Source organism: Medicago truncatula, chromosome 4 (assembly GCF_003473485.1).
Source record: "Medicago truncatula cultivar Jemalong A17 chromosome 4, MtrunA17r5.0-ANR, whole genome shotgun sequence".
NCBI lineage: Eukaryota > Viridiplantae > Streptophyta > Magnoliopsida > Fabales > Fabaceae > Medicago > Medicago truncatula.
The window spans coordinates 621,482-647,603 of NC_053045.1; the positions used below are offsets into that span (position 1 = coordinate 621,482).

Below are 26,122 nucleotides of genomic sequence, written 5' to 3' on the forward strand. Positions count from 1 at the left end.
ATTGTTATCAAATGTTAGCTAAGTAGTGGGTTAATATGCAGAAAATTTAAACTATGAAAAAATGACATTAAAATTATTAATATAATCCCCAATAATAGTTCTAACATTGATTCCTTAATAATATTCAAAAAAAAAGACGCGCCTTTTGCAAATTCCAACCTCTTAAACATAACTACAACTTCTACTATCTCTAAATCTAGTAATTAAAAGATTTGTCAAAAACAGGCAATAACGACAACACTTTTATTTTCTCTCAATTTTAGTGACATGCTAACTATAAGAAATACTGAATTGTATGACATTTTTGGCATTTCACACATATTAAAAAATGTAATTAATATTGTGTGGGAAATAGATATTATGAGTTGTTTTACAAAATTGTTCTCAATAAATGATATGAGAAAGATAAATGAAGGAATTGAAAGAAGATAGAGTAATAAATAGTTAATGATATAATAGGAAAAGTAACATTAATTTTTCATTGGTATTGTAAAACAAATATTTTTTTTAAAGCGACGTACAATTTGGGACGGACGGAGTATGATTTAAAGAATATCCACCGTCAATTAAAACCAGTTTTACACTAACATTCAATCAAAATCAACTATTTTGCCACATAACCCCACTCTTGTATGGGTAGTTACAAGTTAATAATGTGATATGGAAGTATTGTAATCTCCCATTGAATTCACCGATGGAGTATACCTATTAAACTTTAAGAAACATCCTGAAAAAAACTATAAGTAATAAAATATTGAATGTTCAATGATTATTATTGATGGACACAAGGGTCTTATGTACATGATTATTATTTTTTGGTAACTCTCCTATTTTTGAGGGAAAAAGCAACGATAATTTAGAGTTTGGTTGTGAGGTAAACAAAAACGGGCTAATAATTGTTTTGTGTAGGAATCAAACTCAAATTTTCTAACAATTCGTTGGTTGATAAAATTCATTAATCATTTAAATTCAATTGTTTGGTTTCATATGTGCATGATGAATTGGTAAGCTAAAAAATGAAAATAAATCATATTAATCGTGGCCCATGAAGGCTAATAAAATTTACATAAATAAATATTAGTATTAATATAAAGAATATTTGATCTCACCCCCACAATATTAACGGGAGAATGTGATGCTCTAAGATTGTTCCTGAAATCATGAAGGGGTGTTAAGGGTAGCCAGTTGGTGAAGAAATATGAAATTTGATTATGCAAAGGAGACATGAAGGACTCAGATGTGGTCACTAGCCACTTTTGTACTGACGAAGAGAATGTTCATTTCGTTGTGTTTGGTTCGTTAATGCTAAATTTGATTATTGGGTAGATATATTGCACTGGAGTTATTACAATGGACCATGTTGACGTTGTGAATCGGGCAATTCAACTCTAGAAAGAAGTTACGTAGCCAACAAGTTTCAAACACCACCTTTTTGCAACACCATGACGGTATTCAGCCACAACATTGAAGCATGATAATAATGTGGGTTGGTGTTTGAAGGACCATAAAAGTAAGTTGTCACCAAGAAACACTTAGTAACCAAAATTGGATCTCCTGTTATGTGGAGAGCCTCCCCAATATGCATTTGTGTAAAAAATCAAAGATGCAGTGGATGATGGATAAAGGTGGAGTCCATATTGATTGGTGCATTTCATGTAGCGTAAATGTGAATATCCATCGGTTTATGCATAAGTAAATAAATATGTTGTACCACATAAAATTTGTGATAAAGAGATGAATCCTCATGTGGAACGGCGATTTTGGTGCTAAGCTCCAATTTTGATTCAACCTAGGTAGGAAAGCATTTTTAACATGTAAATGTTTACCGTGCCATACTTTGTCGTCGATTTAACAAATGGGTCTAAAATCTTTCTACTCCACACCAACGTGTTGACCTACACAATCATCTTTAAGAGGGGATTCATGTCTCTCAAAAGAACCATCAAATTTTTCATTATGACTAAAAATCCACATAGTTCGAATAACATTAATATTAGGTGGGCAGAGCAACAAATCCCCATGTCTTATTTTTAATAAGAGCATTATATTTGTCATTCAAAGTCATTTTCTAATTCGATTTTTGAGTGCAGACACTTGGTTACGAAGGAGGGAGATTTTGTAATGCGGGTGTGAAGGTCATAGTATTTCTGGTTCGGCTTAAAGATACCATGTTGGCTCCTTGTGGGTTGAGATTGGTAGGCAATGGATAAGGACTCAGTTGTGGAGAGAGAGGCCGAGGGGTTTGGGGTGCGAGGGTTGTCAAATAGTTAGAGACAGGCCAAGGAAACATGATTTGTGCCGATAGATGATGATTTTGTGAGCCAGAATCATCTATTAACTGATTAATGATGTAAGGTGAAAAACCATTTTCTTGAAAATTGTATGTTGTGGGTTTTGAATTATGTAGTTTGGAGAAGGGAATTGAGTTTCATAAAAAATTACATGGTGACAAATAATAATTTTAACATTTGTAACCAAGAGAAAGCAAGGAAGCTTAGCACCATTTAAATTATTTATCAAAATTTTAACACGTACGGAGTTGAGTCTTGTTTCCCTTTGAGGTTAAGTCCTCGTGTTCTAATCCTGAATTCCAAAGAAACTAAAGAAATGACGATCATAGATCATTCCATTTGTTATATATACATATATGAGTCAGGATCTGTTGACACCAGATGTCAACGAATTCGTTAACACCAAATCACATCCGTTGATTTAATTTAACCCAAAGACTCTTGTTAATTCACTTAACAATGCATGTGAACCATCACCTACATGATCTTTTATTCCATGGTTTTTTCATCTCCTTCAGTGTTTGCACATGCTCAAACATTTCTCCAATCTAATGTGCTGCAACAATACATAAGTATCTCAAATCAACAATCCAATTATTACCCAATAGAATAGTGAGATTTTGATTTGAATTGGAGAAATGTTTGAAATGTTTCTTCCCGTGCTTCCACAATCGAATATAAATATATTTAACCTAATATCTTTTATGCCTTCTTTTCCTTTTCAATGATGAAGAAGCATAGAGTTTTAATTTAAAATCCCTCAATTCTTTTCTTTCCTTTAGAGAATTTCTTGATTCATCTTATTCTAATTTATGGTCATTGTTGTTGATTTTATTAAGATTATTATAAAATCATAAGAATTCATGACCTCCCATAGCCAAATATTAAACCGAGCAATACTTTTTAAATTGATAAATCCAATTTCCCTAATAAGTCAAAACTCACTAACAATTTTCCATGATGATTTTTAATTCTTTGGGTTGATCGATAGAATTAAGACAAGATGTTGTTTATAACTTTCAATCGGTGACTGGGAAAGTATAGAATGCCTTGTTCAATCGTATAAGAGGAGAGACAGTGCATTACAAGCTTAACGCACAACATTGTACAAGACATTGGATCAGTTAGATTTAACGATTGAGATTTGGTGTCAACGAATCCGTTGACACCAGGTGTCAACGGATCCTATATATATATATATACATTTAAAATAGTTATTTTTTTTAGTTTCATATTTTAGTTTAAATGTTTTTAACAAATAATCTTTGAAAGAAAGTTTAAAATGAGAAATTGGTTTAAACAACTTATCTTAGAAAGTCTTTTGTTTTTTTGGGTATTCCAAAGTTGTTTTAAGTATTTTATCATTTTGGTATAATTTATTTTAGATAATAAAATTTCTAAATAGCTCTAAATTAAGAAGTTATTTCAAAAAACTTTTCATAAAATTCATTTTTGAAAAATATCTTTCTGAAAAAATATACAACTTTTATCTTTTAAAATTTCTAACATTGAATATTTAAATTACTTAACACCATAATTTTGCTTTAAACTTATAATAAGTAAGTTTGAAATAACTTATATTATTTTTGCGTATGTTTTCAAAAAATTCATTTTAAGAAATATAAAAGAAAATCCTTGTAAAAAGAGCTTAATTGGTAAAATAGTACATAGATAATTACATGTAGGGATCAAAGTTCGAACGTCAAATACTTCTCTTATTCGATCTATCCACTATTTTAGTTGAAACATAAAATGAAGATAAGGGATAAATATTTTGATCTTGCACGCAAAAATTTGATAAATAAAACATGGGTACGCAATGACATGCTATTAATCATTGAAGCGTCACTTTATCACTAAGTTTACAAATTATGGAGGGATTTGTTACCAACTCAAGATCAACAAAAAACACGCATATAAGGCTAGAAGGAATAATAGCCCAAACCGAGTTCATTTAGAAAACCATTACCTTACATAAGTGCAAAATCATTTTCATTACAAATTTGGATACGCAAAAGGAATGAGTAGATCACAAAATATGAAGCTTCCCCAACACACTTAGACCAACTTTCCCTCCACAATTTATTTATGATGATGGCAAAGCTTTAAACCATAAAAATATTGATTTTTTTTTTTTAAGAAGATCCCCTAAATTAAATGCTTATAATAAGTGAATCATTTAAATTATTTTTGTTATAAATTGGTTTTTTTCGTCAAAAAATATCTACACCATGATTCTATTTTAATTAAAACAAGTTAAAAAATGATTTTTGGACAATTAATGTTATGTTGTTGGGTTTAAATTCACTTCTCTCAAAACTAAGGTTCATAAGTGTATTATTTAATCTTAATTTAAAACAAAAACGTTCGATTACTTGATTTGTAATATTGTTGATGAAATGTTTATATGTAAAATTAAGCTTGAATTAAAAAAAAAAAAAGTGCAAGTAGTTTTGTTTGATGTCATAAAACTTCTGGACCTATTATTTTACTGTAGGACAGACAACCCTAAAAGTTATGTCAAGCAAAGTGACCAAACATGAGAAAACGTGTTCTAACAATTAACATGCTTTTATACCATTTGCTTTTGTCACTTTCGGTTTCCTAACACCAGAGGTTGTTGACCTTCTACATAGAGTTCAAAAGGTCATGTATAACTATGTCATGTCTCCTAGGTCCATTAATGCTGTGTTTACGATGATTAGTTTTGCCATCCAAAAATGTATAGCGACGTAGCTTGTTGTCCGCTTGCCTTCTATTCAAGTGTAAATAATTGTTTATATATATATAATTTGTTATATAAAATTCGATTAAATAGATTTTAGGAGTATTAGGTCAAAATAACTAGCCAAATTCGAATATCATGCATGTATGACTCAAATAAATAATTTTTTTTTATCTAAATTGAAAAACGGTTAAAATTCATTTATTAAATTTATACAAAATTGGAATCAAAAAACTTAACAAACCGACTCAAATAAACAAAAATCTACTAACCGAAACGGAGTAGTAAACAAATCGTAGTTCAATTAGATCTGAACCATTCATTTCCAATTATTTCCTTACAACGCGTAGCAACATCACTCTCTTCTTTTTTCCCTCCAACAATTTCATATTTCCACTCACTTCGAATTCCATTCCCTCTCTTCCATAATCTTCTAGTTTTCTTCACACTCTTTCTCTCTGTAACCGCAAATTACCACAAACCACCACCACCACCACCACCACCACCACCACCATCATCATCATCATTGCCATCGTCAATCTGCAAACCTTGTTCGTTCTGCTCTTCGAGTTCACTTCTTGATTTGATTGCATCAAGTAAACATATCAACCTCACTCAATTTTCAGAAATGGTATGTGTTATCTTCATCCATCTTTCTCTCAAACCGTTTCAACATTCTTGAAACTCATTGGCTTCGATTTCACGTTTTTTGTATTTAGTTTCTAAATTTAGTTCTTGTGTTTCCATTAGAATTTTTCATAATTTTGATTGATTTGTTTTATTACAGTTTATACGATTTTTAGTCATTTAGATCTAATATTAATTTCAAATCATATCTTTGTTTGTTTCTTTGATTTCTTCAGGATCTCTGTCTCCAAATCAAGGTAATACTATTTTGCTTTTGATTTTAGATTTATTTTGTGTTTTCTGGTTAAGAAATTATTGATTAGATAGTCAATGAGGTTTAGGATTTTTTGTTAAGGTTTATTGTGTTTTTAGGGTTTAGTTAATGAGGTTTTTTGGTTGTGTGAATTGAATTGGATTTGTCAATAATTAAGCAGAATGAATTGATTGGTTACTGGTTAAACCAATGTGTTGTTTTGGCCTTTGATTACGAGGTTAATTAAACTAATATGCTGGCGTGGAATTTTATGATTTTATCAGCTAAAGGTTGTTCGAAGAGAACCTGTAGCCAGCATGCACAACAACGGAGAGATCATTTGGGCTAAGGATAACGAGATTCAAATCGTTGATATAAAGAATGCAGAAGCTGAAGCAGAGGTATATGCTCATTCTTTGATAGTATAATATGCAAGCAAGAAATGAAAACTTAATTTTGTATTAATGATAAAGATAATTATTGTACTTTTTAGATTGTTGATGGAGAAATGTTACCATTAGCTGTTAAGGAGCTGGGAGCATGTATTCTCAATCCACAAGTGAGCGAAAACCCTTTTTCTTACTATTTATTTTCCTTATTTTGCATTACTAATCTCTTAACGGATTTTAGTAAACAATCATATTTACGTTATCTAGCAATTCACGCATTTTGATATATTAATCTGAGCTTCTTTATTTTTATTCCTTTTCATTTTTATTAAACCTGAGCATTTTTTTCATTTTTTGTTTTGTTTTGAAACAACCAACTTTAGTATGTTAATTGTTAGTATTTGTTAGAGGTGGGAATTGAATCCAAGACCACCCTTATCACTCCACTCCTTAACTCTCCCACCCTAGCCACTAAGCCAACCTTATAACTACCAACCATTTTCCTTCCAAAAAAAAAAGCTCCCAACCATTTTTTTAATGTTTTGATAGTGTATGTTAAAAGTCTGTTATTGTTTTATAGGATTTAATTGATCATCAACATTTTTCTGTACCATATATAATCTGGGTATACATGAGTATTTTTTTTAATGAAGATATGTTTTATTATGTAATGTGCAATGTGCAATCATTTACCAGTTTGAATTCAAAACTCAATAACGCCTGGATTTTATTTTGGAACTTTATAATTTAGTTCGTTGGCTTCCATTACTGTTATTAATTTGTTTCTTCATGTACCTCGACTGATAACTGACTCGTAATTTGGTTGTTTATATTAAGAGTTTAAAGCACAATCCGGATGGGAGGTTTGTTGCTGTCTGTGGGGATGGTGAGTATATTATACATACTGCCTTGCCATGGACAAATATGTCATGTGGTTCAGCTGTAGAAATTGTGTGGTCTTTGGATGGAGAGTATGCTGTAAGGAAAAGTAATTCAAAGATTAAAATTTTCAGCAAAACTTTCCAGGTTTGAAATACTCTCATTTTATCCACTCTATGATTGAAGATGAAAATACTGGTAACAGCCAACTGATCCTGAAAATGATGAAAATGACGGTTGCTAAAAGTGCTTATTTTAGCAATTTGGATGTTTTGTTCTTTTTAAGATAATTGTTGGATTTGTGGTTTGTTAAAGCAGGCAATTATTGATCATCATACAAAACAAATGAGATGGTAGGAAGTATTATCATGTGATAACACCATTTAAATATATTTTTATGTTGCCAATTGAATTTCCTAAATAGAAATTTTTTGTAATAAGAACCTGGGATAACTCTTTTAAAAAATAAAAAAAATTCAAAGCCTGACTTGGATCTCAAAACAGATTTCATTGAATAGCCGTCTGCTTACTGAAATAAGTCTTCTCTAGGAAGTTTTAATTGAAGTCATTTTTTTGTTTGTATTTCAGGAAAAGAGTGTCCATCCAACTTTTTCAGCAGAAAAAATATTTGGTGGCCCTGTATTGGCATTGTGCTCAAATGATTCCATTTGCTTTTATGATTGGGCTGAATGCAGACTTATACGGCGCATTGAAGTGAAATTGAAAGTAAATGATTTCATGCAGTGACAGTTTTGGCCTTTTTTATTTTACTTTCCATTAAAAATAATAGAAAACTATATGAATACAGAACATTTTCAACAACCAAACCGACTTCTAACTTTTTCTTTCTTTCTTATTTCTTAAATTTTTTGTAATTTTTAGTATCTTGAGAACCTCTATTGGAACGATAGTGGTGACCTATTTGCGCTCTGTGGCCATACATCATTCTTCACTGTAAAATACAATGTGAGTCTTCTGACTTGATTTCTTAGTTCATTGCTTTTTCTTGAGGGTATTATGCCTCTATCTTTTTCGGTTTAATGAGTATTTGGTAGTTAACGACAGTAAACATTTTACTTTTACTGTTGCAGTGTGATGTTGTTTCATCATACTTAGATAATGGGATACCTGTGGATGAGGATGGTACTGAAAATCCCTGCAAGCTCCTTCATGAAATTAGTGAACGTGTCAGGAGAGGGATTTGGGTTGAAGATTGTTTTATCTATACCAATTCTTCTTGGAGGCTTAATTACTGTGTTGGTGATGAGGTATCGACTCTTTCTCCTTTTTCCTTTTATCAAATAAATTAATAAATTATTTATTGAGTTACAAGGATCATATGAAATCTGTTGCTGTATAAATTAATTCAGGTAACAACAATCTTTCACTTGGACCGTCCGATGTACTTGTTGGGATATCTTGCCAGCCAAGATAGAGTATATTTGATTGACTCAGATTTCAAGTAAGTGAAGCAACTACCTGCATTGTTCGTAATGTCTCATGCATTAATATTGATTATTTTTCTTCTTCTCTATTGTTCTTCAATGTTATGGGCTACAAACTGCTTTTAAGCTTGATTAAGTACAAGTCTCTTGTGATCCGTGGTGACTTTGAAAGAGCGAAAGAAATTCTGCCATCAATTCCAAAAGAGCATCATAACAGGTAATAGTTAATTTTGTCTGGTTACTTTATTTCATAATGACTTTCCTTAAATGGGTTATACTTAATAAAATTATGTAAATATACTTACTGAAAAAAACGCGCATATATAATTATTGTCATGCACCAAACGCCCTTTCTATCTTTGACAAAATTTTCCGGTCTGATCCCGACATAAAAGTGGATCTTATGTGGTTGATAGAAAGTCTTATCACGTTATATGATCTTAAGCTGTTAGTTTGTATTTTTGTTTCAAAGGTTATTAGTTTGCATATTAGTGGAACTTTGCTTCTAGCCCCCTTCGATATGTTAGTTTGGACTCTAGCTAATTTACTTCCATATTTTTATCATTGTTTCGCATGATTTTATGATTTTAATGTAAAACCTTGTATGGGATATGTAGTGCATGTTCTTTATAAGTTGTAGGCTTGTAACATTTTTCTATTACACAAGGTGTTACTAATTATTACTATACCAGTTTTAAAATTTGGAACACATGTCATATCTATCCTAATTGCAATACTTGTTTTTATGGCAGCGTCCTTCGTTTCTTGGAATCACGAGGCATGATTGAGGATGCTCTTAACTTAGCCACTGACCCGGAGTACAGATTTGGTCTAGCCATACAGCATGGAAGATTAGAGGTTGCAAAAGTAAGTTCTTCTGTCCCAGGAAGGCAATATTACTTGTGAAATCGCATAATCTTCATTTCTCGTTTTGATGAGTTTGATTTGTCAGATTATATTGGGAGTAATGTTCATCCTCTCTTTTTCCAGGATGTTGCTCTAGAACTGAAGAGCATATCTAAATGGAAGCAGTTGGGAGAATTAGCTATGTCTAACGGAAAGGTGTTTTTTCCCCTGTCAAACAAATTAATGTGTTTAGTGTTTACTGTTAGTAATTGGCTGAATTATGCTCCTGAATAATGCCCAAAATCTATTTAAATCTATTTGAGTAACATATCTAAATATTCATGTCAATATCTAACACTGAGCTGTCTTCTTCTTTGCTCTTTTCCTCTTCATCTTTGCCACTGTTTTCTTTTTCTACATTTTCTGTTCCACCAGACTCCAATATCTTAATGCATTTTGTTGCCTTCTAAAATACTCAAAACCTGGGTCATCCGCCTATATGTCTCTCTTCTCTCATCATATTTTGGAATCGTCGGACTGCTCCCTGCTCTTAGCCCTTCCCATGCTTCCATTATGATAGATACCAATTGATAGGGAACTGAGTTGAATAAAACTTTAATTCTATTTATAATTAAATAGCCACTAAATTCAGAGGAAGCATATGTTTACAGTACAGAAATACAAACGGTAAACATGACAGTAACCAGAAAAGAAAGACCCCTGCACATAAAGCATTTGTTCCTTCCATTGCTTCAATAAAACTTCCAAAATGTACAATAGTATTTTACTCAATCTCATTCCAAATCAATCCAGTAGGGAGCATTTCACTCCTGTTAATAACTCCCAAGGATCTTAGTGCATGGTTAAGGCATTGAATATTTATTTATTCCTGTCATTGTAAGTAATGTTTCTGGAGGCACTTGATGTTTATTTTTTGGCAGCTCACTGTATTATCTGTTCTTGCAGTTAGAAATGGCTGAGGAGTGTTTAGAACATGCAATGGATTTCCATGGATTGTTGCTGCTACATTCTTCTACTGTAGATATTAGAGGAATGTCAAAACTTGCAACTCTTGCTAAAGAGCATGGGAAGAACGACTTTGCTTTCCTCTGCTTATTTATGTTGGGTAAACGCGAAGACTGCCGTCAATTGTTAGAAGAAAGGTAAGATTCTACCATTGCACAATTTTCATTAATGTCATTAATTAAATAGGCGGTGGGGGGTTGATTAAACTGTGATTACGCGTAGCTGACTTATGCTTTTTGCAGCAATCAGAATCCAGAAGCTATCTTGATGGGTCGATCATATCTTCCAAGCAAGGTCTCAGAATTACTGGAAAAATGGAGAAAAGATCTCAGCAAGGTAACTATTTCTTTTTTATTAACAGATAGACTATAGCTTACTTAAATAAATTTTTAAATTTATTTGGTAATATACACAGGTTAATCCAAAACATGCCTATTCTTTGGCTAATCCTGAGGAGTATACGGATTTGTGTGAATATTGGCAAGTTGCATCAGCGCCAGCTCTCGTTCCCTTGAATCTCATTGAAGAAATATTCTTTTATCTCCCTGTAAGATCTGTGTTAAATGTTGTCAGCCGTCTCAATAGGTACTTCAATTACATCATTCGTACTGAACATTTTGTTCAAAAGCATTTGGAGAAGTCGGGCTTTATAAACCCGTATCTAATCATGATTTCAGAACCGGATGAATATCATTACTATGATTTCCCTTTAGTATCTGTTTCTGTGAATTCATTACTTGAAGATCCAGCTGCCCCAACTCTTCGTGAATCTGTTTTATTCGAACATTCTTTCACAACTTCCTGGGGGCTTATTTGTTCTTGCAACGGATTGTTATGCTTTCGCGATATTTTTCAGTCATCTCAGCTATGCTTTTGGAACCCTGCCACAGGATTTAAATTGGAATGCATTTCCGAAATGGAAAAGGATAATTCTGTATACTCTTTCGGGTTTGATCCTTTAGGAAAAACTTTAAAGTTGGTAGTGTTCTGTATGAAAAGAGTTGGCAGTGCTCTGGAAAATACAGTTAAAATTTTCAATTTAAACAATAAATCATGGAAGGATGTTCAACAGTTACCAGTAGTTCCTTTGTATTGGTTTGAAAGGTCTCGAAGTAACAGTGGTTTCCATTTAAATGGAAGTATAAACTGGTTAGCGCTTCGCAATTACTCCTTTTCAGATTACAATCCTGATCATGTTCGTTATATTACGACTGATCGATATGTAATCGTTTCACTCAACTTGTCCACCGAGATTTATACAGAACTGTTACTACCGGAGGGATTTGAGAAAGTCCCAAAGCGTCAACCTCGAATTGCCGTTCTGATGGATCAAATTTGTTTTTGCCATGATGCTGAGGGTACCAATTTCATTATATGGCAGATGAAGTGCTTTGGAAATCGTGATTCTTGGGTCAAGTTGTTTAAATTTGGCTATGAGAATTTCCCTTCTGCAAACCAACTTCAATGCTTGGATTTTTCCCCTGTATATCTTTCTCAGGATGGTGATAAACTCATTTTGGTTAGAGGGGATGGTGTAGCCGAAGAAGCATTTGTCTACTACCATAGGGACAATAGAGTAAGTCGGATTGGTATTGCAAACAATTTACTGTGGACGGAAGCCATGAGCTATGTTGGGAGTATGGTTTACCGTAAGTTTCTATTCCACATATTAATTGAATTAAATGTGAACCAGACTTCTGCATATTATGTTTCTTCTTTTAAAATTATGCTCTGTGATATTGTTTTTTTAAGTTGTTGACTACATACTGATTATCTCTGCTTTGATTATGCTCTGTGATATTGTTTTAATATGTGGACTAGAACCTAGAAACAAGAGTGGGATTGAACCATGTCTGTCCAAACCTGAGAAGAAAAATAAAATATAAATTTCTAAATGCGTTTGATATTTCTCATAGTTTGGGTTGAACTCGAACCAACTCAGGCAAAGATATTTGAATAGGATGCCATTTAATTATATTATTTTGTAATTTGAGAGATATTTTATAGTTCATGATCTGGTGCCCCTACCCAAATGGTCATGCTCATCATTAGGTTGGGTTTGACAGCAATCTACGGGTTTCTGACCCCATACCCAAACGGAGGACATATGTTTGTTCAGGTAAACAAGTTTGATTAAACATGACATAGATTAACCCGTGTACATCCCTAATTAGCACTCCACTGATGCAATCTTTTGCATATACTTGATTAGTTACAATTTATTATTACAAGGAGAACAGATACTTGTACAACTTCTTTAGTATCAAAATATGAATGAGAAAATCACTTGGCACAACCTAAAGCTTTAAATGCATTACTGTTTCCAATACTGACAGTGCTGTTTCCAGCAATTCTCATAATGATGTTTTTCTGCAAATGGAAATATTATACACTTATGTTATTCATGTCCTTTTGTTACAGTTGACTGAAAAAAATGGAGAAGAGGGTTATATTGAGGAGCAGGAAGAACAATGTGAGGCTGATGAAGAGCTGAGCACAAATGAAGGAGCCCCGTCATCATAAACTCATTTGGTTGGGACAACGTGAAAATCCAAATTTTGTCTCTGGTGATTGATTGATTGTTTTTGATGTGTTTTTGCTAACTTCCATTTGGACTACTAGAGATTAATATAGAACTATTACCACTCAAGTCCTACCAACCAATTATAGTTTAGTCATATATTTTTACCACTTATAGGCTGTATATTTCGGAATTATAGATGATAACATAAAATTAGGTGCATTGTCAGGAGCACCAAATCTCTGAACCATTTTGGCCTATTCTTTTTCATAATTTTGTGCAGTTATTTTTTTGTGGTAAAAATACATGTGGGTTAACGATGCTAAAATTTTCCTTCAAACTATTGATTGCTTAAGAAAATATGAAGATCACAAGGAGTTGAGCTGTATGTTACATCTTAATATTCTTTCATCTGTTAGATTTTAGAGGTTATGATCCATGCTAGGGACGACTCTAAAAACTGCTCAGGCATCTATGCTCTGTCATAGTTATGCAATGAAGGAAGAGTAGTGAAACCAATACTTCACTCATAGTTACACATACTTGTCTCATAGAATTCAAAAATTGAAATAGCTTATTTACGAGACCTTCAAAAATGCTGCTCAAAATGTGAATATGGGTACTGCACAGTAAGGATGTGTCGTATATGAAATTTTAAACATTTTAATTCATTGAATATGATGCTAGGCATTCATGTGAGGACATGCACAAACAATAGATACTAATTAAATCATTGATATTAATCAAGAATGTTGTATTAATTCCCAGTTATTGGGATCTTTAAGTGGCAGTATAGAAAAATAAAGTATTGTTAAGTGGTGTTGAAGAGGGAAATTGAAATTCTGTTTTTTTTCTTCTTCTCCTTTTTGATACTTGGTACTTCATTTTAATTTTTTTGTCAATTTGTACTTAAGGTGCTTCATGTAAGTGAAGTACACTGTGATGGTTTATAAATTTTATACAAATATTTCATAGTGGCATTAAAAATGGTTTGTGTATGATCTAATTCACCTTGAAAACATAATTGCTCGAGTGAGTGATAACTGGGGCAAGGTCTGTAGAAAGTCAACCGAACCTGAAGGGTTATGCTGAATGGTACTATTATCATTAGGACAACTTTTACTAGGCTTCACATATTCGTATGTCATCGTATTTGTCAATTAATTCTTCAACCTCTCAATGTGGTAATGTGATGAATGAATAGTAAATTTTATTGGTCTGATATGACATGCTTTGGCATATATCACTTGATTCAAAACATAGTATCAGGAAGAATTTTTAAGTGTAGGACACTTCAAAATTTCTGAAAAACTGAGATTTTGCCAAAATGAAATGGTTGTTTGAGAATCTCAAAAAGTTTATATAGTCACAAGGAGCTATGTATCCTTAAGGGTTTAAACTTCTTATATAATAAATAGACATCTCTGGTGCCTCTCCATCCTTTATTGGTCATAGCTTCTTTACATCAATAACATGTTTTTGGAGTCTACACACGATAAATACTTATATACATAAATGACTCTTAGATGTAAAAGATTTATTAGTAGTCGTAATAATGCTATACAAACTAGACAAAATTGGTCTTTTATGTATTTTTAGAACCGAGTCATGGGTATGAACCGAGTCAATTGACAAACCGGGTAAACTTGACCCGTATAAAAAAATGGTTAGAATCCTTCAAAATCCCTGGATTTTAGATGGATTTCACGATTTTGTGCGATTTTGATGCGGTTTCATTAGGATTTTGTCTGTTTTAAAATTCTGCAATAAATTTCAATCGTTGAAAACGAGTAAAGTCGCATAGTCATGAATTTTAGTATTTAAGTTGGGATTTTGACAACAATGACTAGGACTACAATTCTATGGTGATGTGATGTATTTAGCTTGCTCAATAGTCTGATTATGTTGTATATATTTCTAAGGTTAATTTTAAGAGTGATATTTGTACCATCATTTTGTATAACTTTTTTACTACTTTCTCTTTCATACTCACGTGATGTTCTTATTCTCTCTCTTTCTTTTTTCTCTCTCCATTATTTTTTACCAATAAAAAGAGAAAAAAAATAAGATTGTCACCAAAGTTGTCATTAGATGAATATACAAATATCATCTATATAATATAAATTTATGACCCATTTCATAGACTTTTATGGAAATGGAAATGAATTACTATTGTTTTGGTGTTGCCACATGTCCCTTTCTTTTTTACAAATGCTCTCACCATATTGATCCTCACAAAATGCTCTCACCACAATCATCCTCACATATTTGTATTTAATGTTCATGTATAAAAGGAAGTTTTACAATATCAAATTCTATTACTTGAATTTATTAGAAATCAAACATTTCAAATTCAAAAAGTACAAATTTGAATCAAATAATTTTTTTTATTAATCAAATAGTTTAAATTAAAATTCTTTAAAAAAAGATAGTTTGAATTAAAATATTTGAATTCAAAGATTAAAATAACAATTGATTGAATTATTCAAATTTGTTTTTTATTAATAATAACGCATAATAGTGTTTATTCAAAAAAAAACACCAAATAATGTTAGACCTTTTTTACTTTTTATTTTCGTAATAATGATATTAGACAAAAAAATTTTTTTTTTAACAAAATAGGTTTCAATTAAATTTCTTATTAAGTGTGTTGCTCTATTTCATTTTTTTTTCTTTTAAGTGATAAAAATTTAATTGCTCATTATTAGCGTGTCATTGCTATAATATTTTCTCATTTTAATCACTCTAAACACCAAATTGAGTAATAACCTTCGTCCTGCCATTGCTATGATATTTATGGCAGGTTTTTTTTCTTCTCATTTGACATATGGCATCTCAAGGAAATATATATATATATGCCAGCTTTTTTCTCATTTGACATGTGGTATTTCGAGGCAAACCAAAGAATCTCATGAGCTTGGCATTAATGAGATGCAAATTTGTTTTGTTTTTTATTTTCATAATAGTAGTTTTTTTTTTTTTAAAGAAATTTTCATAATAGTAGTGTGAGGCAATCTTCAATAATTTTGTTTTTAATGCTTGCCAAGCAAATATGGAATTTGCTAAAGAAACATATCAAATAATATCAGACAATTTAATGATACACTTTAACAAAAAAATAATCAACATTTTCAAAAATTCAATTTGCTAAAGAAACATATCATTATGTACTGCTTAGTGGCTAAGATGTGACGTCAAGTAATATTTGTCAATTTAATTATACACTTTAACAAAAAAAACATTAATATATATTGCTTAATGGCTAAGATATAAACTCAAATATAATTGGCTAGGTTAAATATTGTTATTTTACGAAATTATCCTGTAAAATATACTATAAATTAGACCTATTGGCTAGCAGTTTCTTCACATCACAACTCCAATTCGTATTTGTCTTTCTTTCTATTTCATTTCTTTTTCTATATGTCTTCTTTGTATTTCTCTTTAAAATCCAAATGTCTCGAAAAATCGATTTCGTTGGTGATATATCCCATTCGAAAGAAAATTGGAATATCAGGCTTCGAAGTATTAGGCTTTGGTTTGTGAGAGATATGAACAAGGAAAAACTGTCTCACTCATTGCAAATAGTTATAATAGATAATAAAGTTGTTTGACACCATTTTTGTTATCTTTTTATATCCACTTTTATATTAGATAATTTGTTTCTTTTTTGTTCATCCATTTGTTTCTTTTCATAATTTTTTTGCTCAATCGAATATGATACCGTTGAATTCGTTTATGATGTCTCCCATTCACATAAACAAACTTTGAGTATCAATGGTCGAATCATCTATATCTATATTTATCTATATCTATCTATATCTATATACTATACATTTGAGGGTTTTCCTCATATATGTATATATAGAAATAAATTTCTCACCAAAGCATTCTAACGACATGTGGTTTCATGGACTAAACTCAAGCTTCTCATGCATTTCCCCATAAATGCTAACCTAAATTGACATTGAAATTGTTTTTATGACAAAAAATTTCAAAAAAAAATAAAAAATAATATCAATGTATCTGAAATTTGGCATTGAAACTGCTTTATGGCCAAATAATTTTGAAACAAAAAACTTCTTCCAAAATAATAGTGTAAACAAGCAATGACATCAATGGTGTAAAAAATTACATAACCGAAATTTGGCAATGATATTGTTTTATGGTCGATAATCATTAAGAATCATAAATGACAAATTTTATCAATTTTTTTAATAAAAAACGGAAATAACTAAAGCATACACATATTTAATTTATTTACTTACCAAAAAAAAAAAAAAATTCAATCTTATACACAGTTCATAGCATCCCTATATATTACTCTTATACACATTTCTTCTCTTTTTTTTTTCTTTGAAAAAAGCACCGTTTCCTAAATGCTATTTTAAAATTTTAAAATTTTGTCAAAAACTTCTCTCAATTTGGTTAACTAACTTCAATGCTTTATTCAATTTATGCAAAACAACACATGTATCACATTAATTATATTTGTTGGGTTCAAATCATGTTTTAAAGGCAAATCATTAACATGATCAATCTATTTAAAATGCAATCAAACTGTACTTCATTTGTTCGGTCGTACTAAACAAGTAAATTTAAAATACAGATCAATTGTACTTGCATTATGGCCACAATAATATGGTGTATACCACTTTCTTATTCTTTTGTGTTGTTGATGTAAATATTTATTCTTTGGAAAAGCATTTTAAAAATCTCGAGTTCTATATATGGTCTTCGTTGTTTACCATCAAACAATAATGATTTGTTTTCAAACTGATGAAGAAATACAAATATTCAAAAGGACCATAAAAAAACTAATGATATTAATGTAATAAAAAATTTCTAAATCATTAATCACATTTTAATATTTTAAATGAATGTTATTTTTAATGAAGATATTCTCCTTAATGAGAGGGCTGTGTTGCAAGATAATATATATATATGAGTTTTTCTACTTGCACCCCAGTTAATCATGGTTGCACCCCAAAATGACAAGATTACCCTTTCATAAAATTTGATTTTCAAAAAGCCTATTCCTTCTCTTTTGGTTACACCCCAAAACCCTTCTTCCAAAACCATAATTCTGCAATCGATCAATTGTGTTCTGCGAAGATTTTCAAAACCATACTTTCTCACGTCCATTCATGATTTCAAAGAAAATTCGAAGCAAATCAGGTTAGCAAGTGTTGTTCTTCAATCGATTGTGTTTTTCTTGTTATGGGTTCTTAGTTCTGATTTTGTGTTTTCCTTGTTCTGCGATTCACAGTTCTGCGATTTTGTAAACTCAGTTTAAGTAGGTTCATGTAAATTCAGTTTAAGTAGGTTCATGTAAACTCAGTTTAAGTATGTTCATGTAAACTCAGTTTAAGTAGGTTCATGTTAACTCAATTTAAGTAGGTTCATGTAAACTCAGTTTAAGTAGGTTCATGTAAACTAGTTTACATGAACCTACTTAAACTGAATTTAAGTTAACCTTGCCAATGTAAATTAAAACTGTAATCGTACAGTGCATCAGTGCAGTTGAAGGAAAAAAATTGAGTATGGATGAAAAATATTTTGATTCACTCTTTAATTTTCATGGAGATTGATATTGAACATCAAATTGTTTGTTGATCGATCGCTTTGTGGGGTGAAAGAGGGTGAAACTCACTGACAATGAATAAAATTAGGGTTTTAAGAAAATTTATATAAAAGGGCAATTTTGGTATTATAAAAAAATTAAGAAAATTTGGGTGTAACTAGAAAAACATGGGGTGTAAATAGAAAAACTCTATATATATATATATATATATATATATATATATATATATATATATATATATATGTGTGTGACTACTTTACTCCTATAAAGGTAATGAGAATCACATTATTTAAATGATTTAATTTCGTTTAAATTGATTTAATATCATAAATAAAATACCTTAGATATTTAATGGAGAAATAAAGGATAATCACGTGATTTTAATGCATTAATCACATATAAACGGGTTTTAATCTTTACAGATATTTGACTTAGTTGAGACATTTTTATTAGTGTTTTATTAAATAAATTTTATACAACATAATTTTAAGTGTATATAAAAAATTATTTAATTTTGAGATATTTGACTTCAATAAGAAGTTTGTACAAGTGTTTAACAAATTTTATACAAATATAATTTTAAACATATATAAAAAAGTTTTAGAATATATATATAAAGAGAACTGCTAGCTACTTATAGAAGTTTGTATGAGTGTTTATCAAATTTGGAACATATATGCTTATGAAAGTTATAATTTCTTATATTTATAGAGAATTAAATTTTTGCTTATATGCTTTAGCAAATTTAGATCCGACTCTTAATGATTATACTAACTGCAATAGCATCTCTGCCCAAATTAGTGAGTATTTTGTTGGAAACAAGTTTGGTTTATCAAACTTTAGATTCTGAAAATTTCTGAGAGAGTTTTGGTTTGGTATCTCCTCTTTTTCTATTGTATATATTTTTTATTTAATATATTTTGGTGAGGTGATACTCTAATTGCCCACTTTTGGTTTAAAAATAAAAAGAGTAAATTACACTCTCCTCCCCTCAAAGATGCTTGAATTACACTCCCCTTCACTCTTAAGTTAAAATATACACTTTACTCCCTCAATAGTTTTTTTTTATGTTAAAATACTCCCCTCTCTTATAAGATGCTTGAATTACAAACCCCTCCCTTAATAATTAAATTGCACTACACTTTAATCTATTTGAACATAAATAAATATTCTTATAATATATATATATATATATATATATATATATATATATTAATTTTGAATCACCAAAATTAATTCATTTCTTTATAGTTTAAATGTCATGATAATTAAATTTAAATATATTGCTATTGATTTTATAAATTAGAGTATAAAATTAATTTTTAAATAATCATGTTTTAATGATTTTAGTAATTTTTCACATATTTTAATTTTGTTTTGGGTTGTTTCATGTTTTATAGTAGAGTTTAAAACTACATGTTAATGAAATTGTGAATAAAAAATAGCGAAAAATATGTATTCAATTTTTTATTATATTAAAATAGACCCGCAATAATATTTTTTAAAAATGTGTTAAATTATTATTTTTTGCTAGATTATTAGCAATAATAAAAAAGAATATTGAGGGAGTAAAGTGTAGATTTTAACATAAGAGGGGAGGGGGATGTAATTCAAGCTTCTCTTAGGGGAGGGGAGTGAATTTTTTTTAATATGTTTTGAATAAGAGGGGATGAGAGTGTATATTTTAACTTAAGAGAGGAGGGGAGTGTAATTCAAGCATCTTTGAGGGGAGTGGAGTGTAATTTACTCAAATAAAAATTATTGAAGACGGTATAAATCCCATTAATATTCTTGATATGCTAAATAACATATTCCATTTTTCAAACAATGTATAAAAAATACAGCCTAGCAAAATCAATGCAAATATTTTGCTACCACAATATAGCCGTTTAAAATTGGTCTTCCAACTATCAATGATAATTTTCGGTAAACCATCGTACGCATAAACGACCCATGGTTTGGGCAAAATGTATGTTATTTGTATCATCTTCATTCTGAGATGTAATATGGACCTCTAAAAATGATGTGTGGATAAAGAAGTTAGTACAAGAGAGTATGATCCATTTTGGAACATGGAATATAGGCACTCTTATAGAAAAATATATTGAAATAGTTGATATACTAGAAGGAAGATTATTGTAGGTTCCTATAGGAAATTAAGTGGGTGGATGAAAGGGCGAAAGAATTAGATAGTTCAAGGTTTAAGAATTGGTACACTAACAAAGTTAGAACGAGAAATGAGGTAGACATCATAGTGAATACGGAATCAAAGAAGGATATTGTATATGTAAAAAGGATAGGATATCATATCATAGTTATACAATTTATAATGTAACGATACATCTTTAGTGTTATAAGTTAGACCGACAAATAGTGTAGACATTATTGTTGATGAGGAATGAAAGAAGGATATTATAGATGTGAAAAGGACAGGAGATCATATCATATTCCTAAAAGTTGTAGTGGAACAATACATCTTTAATATCATTAGTGCTTATGCACCCTGGGAAAGGTTGAAAAAAACTTTAAAAGTAAATTTTGGGATGATTTAGGAGGCTTAATTCAAAATATACCACTAGGAGAAAATATTTTTCTACGAGGGAACCTAAATGTGAATGTAGGGCGTGTTTTGAAGGCTTGAATGGAGGTATGGTCTAAAGGAGATATATGCGGATGGTAAATTCATATACATGGGTCGGGTGAAATAATCATGAGGCCGAGGTGTACACTAGGTTGCCTTGATCAAAGACCAAACCCAGCAAAGTACCACGACAAACCGTGGTGCTGCCTACATGAGAGTACCCATGTCGCACAACCTAATTCCCACAAAGATTGTCTAAAAAATCGCAGTTGCACGGCAGCAAAACTGCACTACAACAAGCCAAAATACTTGCAACAAAAAAACAGAAAAGCCAAGCGGACGCAACAACAATTATCCACACACAGAAGCCTCCTAGCCAGCAGCTACATCATGTAATTGCAGCGCATAACTGACACTAACACACCCACAAAAAATGCAAACAACATAAGGCTAATGCAGGACCTACTGTCAATGGCACAAAACTGTCATATAGCACTATGTATATCTTGATTAATTTGATCACATTTTCTATTCTTTAATTGATTAATTTTTCACGTTATCTAGATTAGTGAGCATTCATGACATCATTTTGTAGCAGTTTTTATATCTATTTATTTTCGCGTTAAATAAATAATGGCTTGGGAAATCCTTTACAAATAAGCTTATTTTTTTAGTTTGAGTTAAGCTGAAAGAAACTTTTTTCGATTAAGAATTGAGTCGTAACTTTAATATCATTTTTTCCGTTGCATTGCATATATTCTCTTACTATCAATTTTAGTTTTTATGACAAAGACAGAAGTGAAAATAGACATGTTTCAAGACATAATGAATTTTTTTTTTTAAGGCCAGAACATGTTGTAATTGTCATTGATAGAATTAGAACAAATGGCGTGTCATTATGCAACTTTGAAAGGAATGACAATAGCTTTAGGTGGTGATTTCAAGCAGATATTGCATGTTGTCTGAAAAGGAACGAGGCATGATATTGTTGATGCCTCAATCAATTCATCAAAGATATAGGCTTATTGTAATTTGTTGAGGCTAACTGTTAATATGAGATTGAGTGCATCTTTGGTATCTGCAGAGCAGGAAGAAATTCCTAATTTTAACAAGTGAATACTCTCAATTGGAGACGACAACGAAGCTTCAGATGAGAATGGTGAAATGAAGGTAGAAATTCCTGAAGATTTGCTCATATCGGACACAACAAATCCGTTCATGTCACTTTTTTTTTTACATCGTTGTTACCCCAAATATAATATTTACATTAGACCATTGATTTTGTAAAAAATAAAAACAAATAACAATCGACGTTTTTGTAGCCCAAACTATATCTATACACACCCGTAAAAAATTTAATGTTTGCATTCACAGACTAGGTGTATACATCTGACACTTACTGTTATATAAAAAAATACAATTTTTTTAGTTTTTATGATTAATAAAATACATTATGTCAACAAATAATAATATACAGTACGTCGGAGTATTTTTGCAAAAATATTACATATGCTAAGTTTAACAATGAGTACATCTTATACTACAAATAATTAGTATAAGTATAAATCCAAATACTTTAATCGTTATGTGCAATGTTTAGATATTTTAAAATATATACAAAATTAAGATGATATTTTTTTCCATATCAAATTTAAATTATAACCACACTTATAACTTTAAGATAACACAATATAAAATCTATACATTTGATAAAAAAAATATTTTAATTCACGTGCTTGGCACGGGTCACTATACTAGTTGCTTTAATTTTAAGTACCTATTGAAGTCAAAATCTTCTCCATTTATTTCCCTCTCCATTTCCTCCATTTAGAGAGATAAATAAAAAGTAAAAAATAATTAGTTGGTCATTCACAATTTATAATTTGTAATTAGTTTGTTATTATGTTCAACCACATTACGCCAAACCAAACCAAATATGATGATTAGTGAGAGCCCCGACAAAGAAGATTATTAGAAAAGGTTACCGGTTTAAGAAAAGTTCATAGAAATAGAAGGATTAAGGAATGCGTGGCAAGAACTGTCTTCAAACTTGTCAAACAATAAGTGGTTTGAGTTTCTGATTTTGGTTTTTCATTGCCCTTCCATTAAATTTTACGAAATTTTATTCAAAGGATAAGTACCATTTTTTTTTTTATGCTTAAGTTATAGTAGTAATTTGTAAATAAGTATATTTTCCAGTGTTTTTGGGTGCAACTAACAATTCAACACAGCTCTTGCTCTGAGTTATGATAGTTGTTGCGGATTCGATGAGAAAACACACCAATAATAAATTTGATGTGTGGAGTAAGGGATAGTCAAGCAACCAATACAAGTGGATCACAGTTATAATCACAAGCAAAAGTAGAAAACAACAGCAGAGAAGAAAGAGAGAACACAAAATAATTTGTTGACCCAGTTCGGTCCAAATTGACCTAGTTAGGGGAGAGAGCAGTCATCCGTTTCACTATATGATGAGTAACGTTACAAAAGAGATATCAATGGGTTATAAGAATAATTTTCCCGCCTAATTCTACCCAAAGACCCAATCTCTTCCCTTAACCAAGACAGTCAATCCTAATAGTGTTTCCCAAGGTAAATCAACCCTCAAACCCTAGTGTTTGTTGCCAAGAGACAAACTCTATGCAAACCCTAGTTTTGTTGTTGTCTTTATAAACCCTTGTTTCAGCCCCCTCTATCTCAAAGTTTACTCTGATACAAGGTCTATATTTATAGTAAAAGTATCGTTTAAAATTTGGAAAAAATCTCTACCCAAAAATATGTTTCTGTTATTCGCCGCCAGCGCACCATTGTGCCACGTTGCGACCCCATCGTGCCACGAAAAATCCAATGACTTGCCTCAAAACTGAAACATCCAATTGTGCCACGTTGACCTTCAATCGTGCGACAATTCCTACATAACCTGATTTTAAGTTAACTCTCACATTAGTTTCAAAGTTTCTGACATCAAATTGTAGCCTAGTTTATGATAGTGCAGTTTAGTCTTATGTTGCATAAACTAGTAAAATTGAATAGAAAAACATAATTACATACTCCCTCCTTTTCAAAATAATTGTCGTTTAAGGTTTTTACACATATATTAAAAAATATATTTATTAAAAGAAGGAGAGATGTTATTTTACCAAATTATTTTAATCAACTATTGATTTGTTTTTCTTTAAAAGAAAAAAATAATACTTTGGAAGTAATGTATAGAGTATTAATTGAAGGGTACAATTGAAAAGAAAAAAATTATTATTGCATTAGAAACTTAAACTGATATTCATTTTAATTTTTTTTTTTTTTACTAAAACGACACTTATTTTAAAACGGATGAAGTAATTAATGTTGTGAAAAGTTCTAAGATATCAAGTAAAAATTACTTTGTTATAAAAAAAGTATCACACAGCCCTTGACCAAAAAAAAATCGAGTAAATAGGCAAAAACCCCTCTGAAATTGTAGTTTTCGTCAAAAATCCCCCTGATTTTTAGGAAACTTCAAAAACCCCCCTGAAATTGACAAACGTTAGTCAATTACCCCCCTCCGTTTGTTTTGGCTGTTAAATGACTTTTTTTTTTTTTTTTTTTGCTTTCTTCATCTTCTTCCTTGCACTTTTTTCACCACTAACTCATCATAATCACCCCAACAACAACACTAAATCGTTCATAATCACCTCCAAAACTAAATCATATTCCAAGTCATGCGTCTAACCCAACAACAACACTATTCACTGACAACTTAGACAAAAACATATATTTTTTCGGATCTGGATTTTTTAAAAACTAAATTTGTTCCTTCCATCTTCATCTCCCTTCATCAATCTGTTTTGTTAAATCCTTTGTTGATGAACAATAACACGAGATGGTCTTCGTCTCTATCGACGTACAGTACGATCTGGCTGTGGTTCGCTCGTCCTTTTCCAAATCGCGGATTTGTATTGTGTTGGGCTGTTTCTTTTTGTTCAAATCATGAGTTCTTAGCTTCTATTCTAAATGAATGGGTACAAAGAAAGACATACATATGTCCTCCTACTTCCTGCAATTTTGGGATGAAGGTTGTTGCTTTGTTGTTATCACCATCATCATGATTATGCTTTTCTAGTGTAAGAAAAAATTAAGGAAGAAAGAAATAAAGGGATTTTTGGGTGGTAAGAAAAAATTTAGAGAAGAAAGGAAGAAAGGGATTACGCGTGAGAAGAAGAAGAAGTTTTTGAAATGGGTTGGATTGAGAAGTTTGAACATATCAATGTTCCTTCTGTTCAAAAACCCCACATTCCAATTTTTTTACAAACCCAATCTTCATCATTCAACCTTCATTTTTCTTTGTCAAAAGTTATCTGAGCACCCCAATGTTGTAGATTTCAAGGTTGTTTGTGAAGAGGATGATTTTGTTTCTTAATTTTTTTCTGGATTTTTTTATAAATATTCATGAAGATGATGAAAAAAGTGCAAGGAAGAAGATGAAGAAAGCAAAAAAAAAAAAAAAAAAAGTCATTTAACAGCCAAAACAAACGGAGGGGGGTAATTGACTAACGTTTGTCAATTTCAGGGGGGTTTTTGAAGTTTCCTAAAAATCAGGGGGGTTTTTGACGAAAGCTACAATTTCAGGGGGGTTTTTGCCTATTTACTCAAAAAAAATCACATAGCCACAAGCATAGACAATACTTAGAAATATGTTAGAAATATTACACATACATAAAACCGTTACACTATTTGCACCACACATGCTGTATATATTATATATGAGAATATAACTGTGTAGTAGTTATATAAAATACGTGTTAATTTTTTATGTGATATTATGTTAAACTTTCGTTCCGCCCTCTCAAATCTGGGACCTCCGCCCTCAACATCCACTTTATGTCCTCATGATTTGTAATTGTTATATAAAGTCAATATGATTTGAAAAAATTCGTAAGTATTTTTAAAATATCAATATTAATTTATATATTTTATTA

The 26,122-nt window shown here is 30.9% G+C and overlaps 1 protein-coding gene across 1 annotated transcript; it reads left to right on the forward strand.

Moving 5' to 3' along the window:
• Positions 1–1,442: 1,442 nt before the first annotated feature.
• Positions 1,443–13,251, forward strand: LOC11433922 (coatomer subunit beta'-1). The gene is made up of 17 exons (XM_039833519.1): positions 1,443–1,448; positions 2,091–2,195; positions 3,977–4,030; positions 6,181–6,297; positions 6,390–6,455; positions 7,123–7,311; positions 7,753–7,890; positions 8,056–8,130; positions 8,256–8,432; positions 8,535–8,620; positions 8,704–8,826; positions 9,362–9,476; positions 9,600–9,671; positions 10,422–10,618; positions 10,724–10,817; positions 10,897–12,130; positions 12,903–13,251. The coding sequence occupies exons 1-17, from the start codon at positions 1,443–1,445 to the stop codon at positions 12,908–12,910; spliced, it is 2,856 nt and encodes a 951-aa protein (XP_039689453.1). The 3' UTR covers positions 12,911–13,251.
• The last annotated feature ends 12,871 nt before the right edge of the window (positions 13,252–26,122 follow it).

Coding starts and splice junctions, on each gene's coding strand:
- LOC11433922 (XM_039833519.1), top strand. Junction 2,196..3,976: donor CTCCTTGTGGGTTGAGATTG/GTAGGCAATGGA, acceptor AATTACATGTAG/GGATCAAAGTTCGAACGTCA. Junction 8,433..8,534: donor ATTACTGTGTTGGTGATGAG/GTATCGACTCTT, acceptor AAATTAATTCAG/GTAACAACAATCTTTCACTT.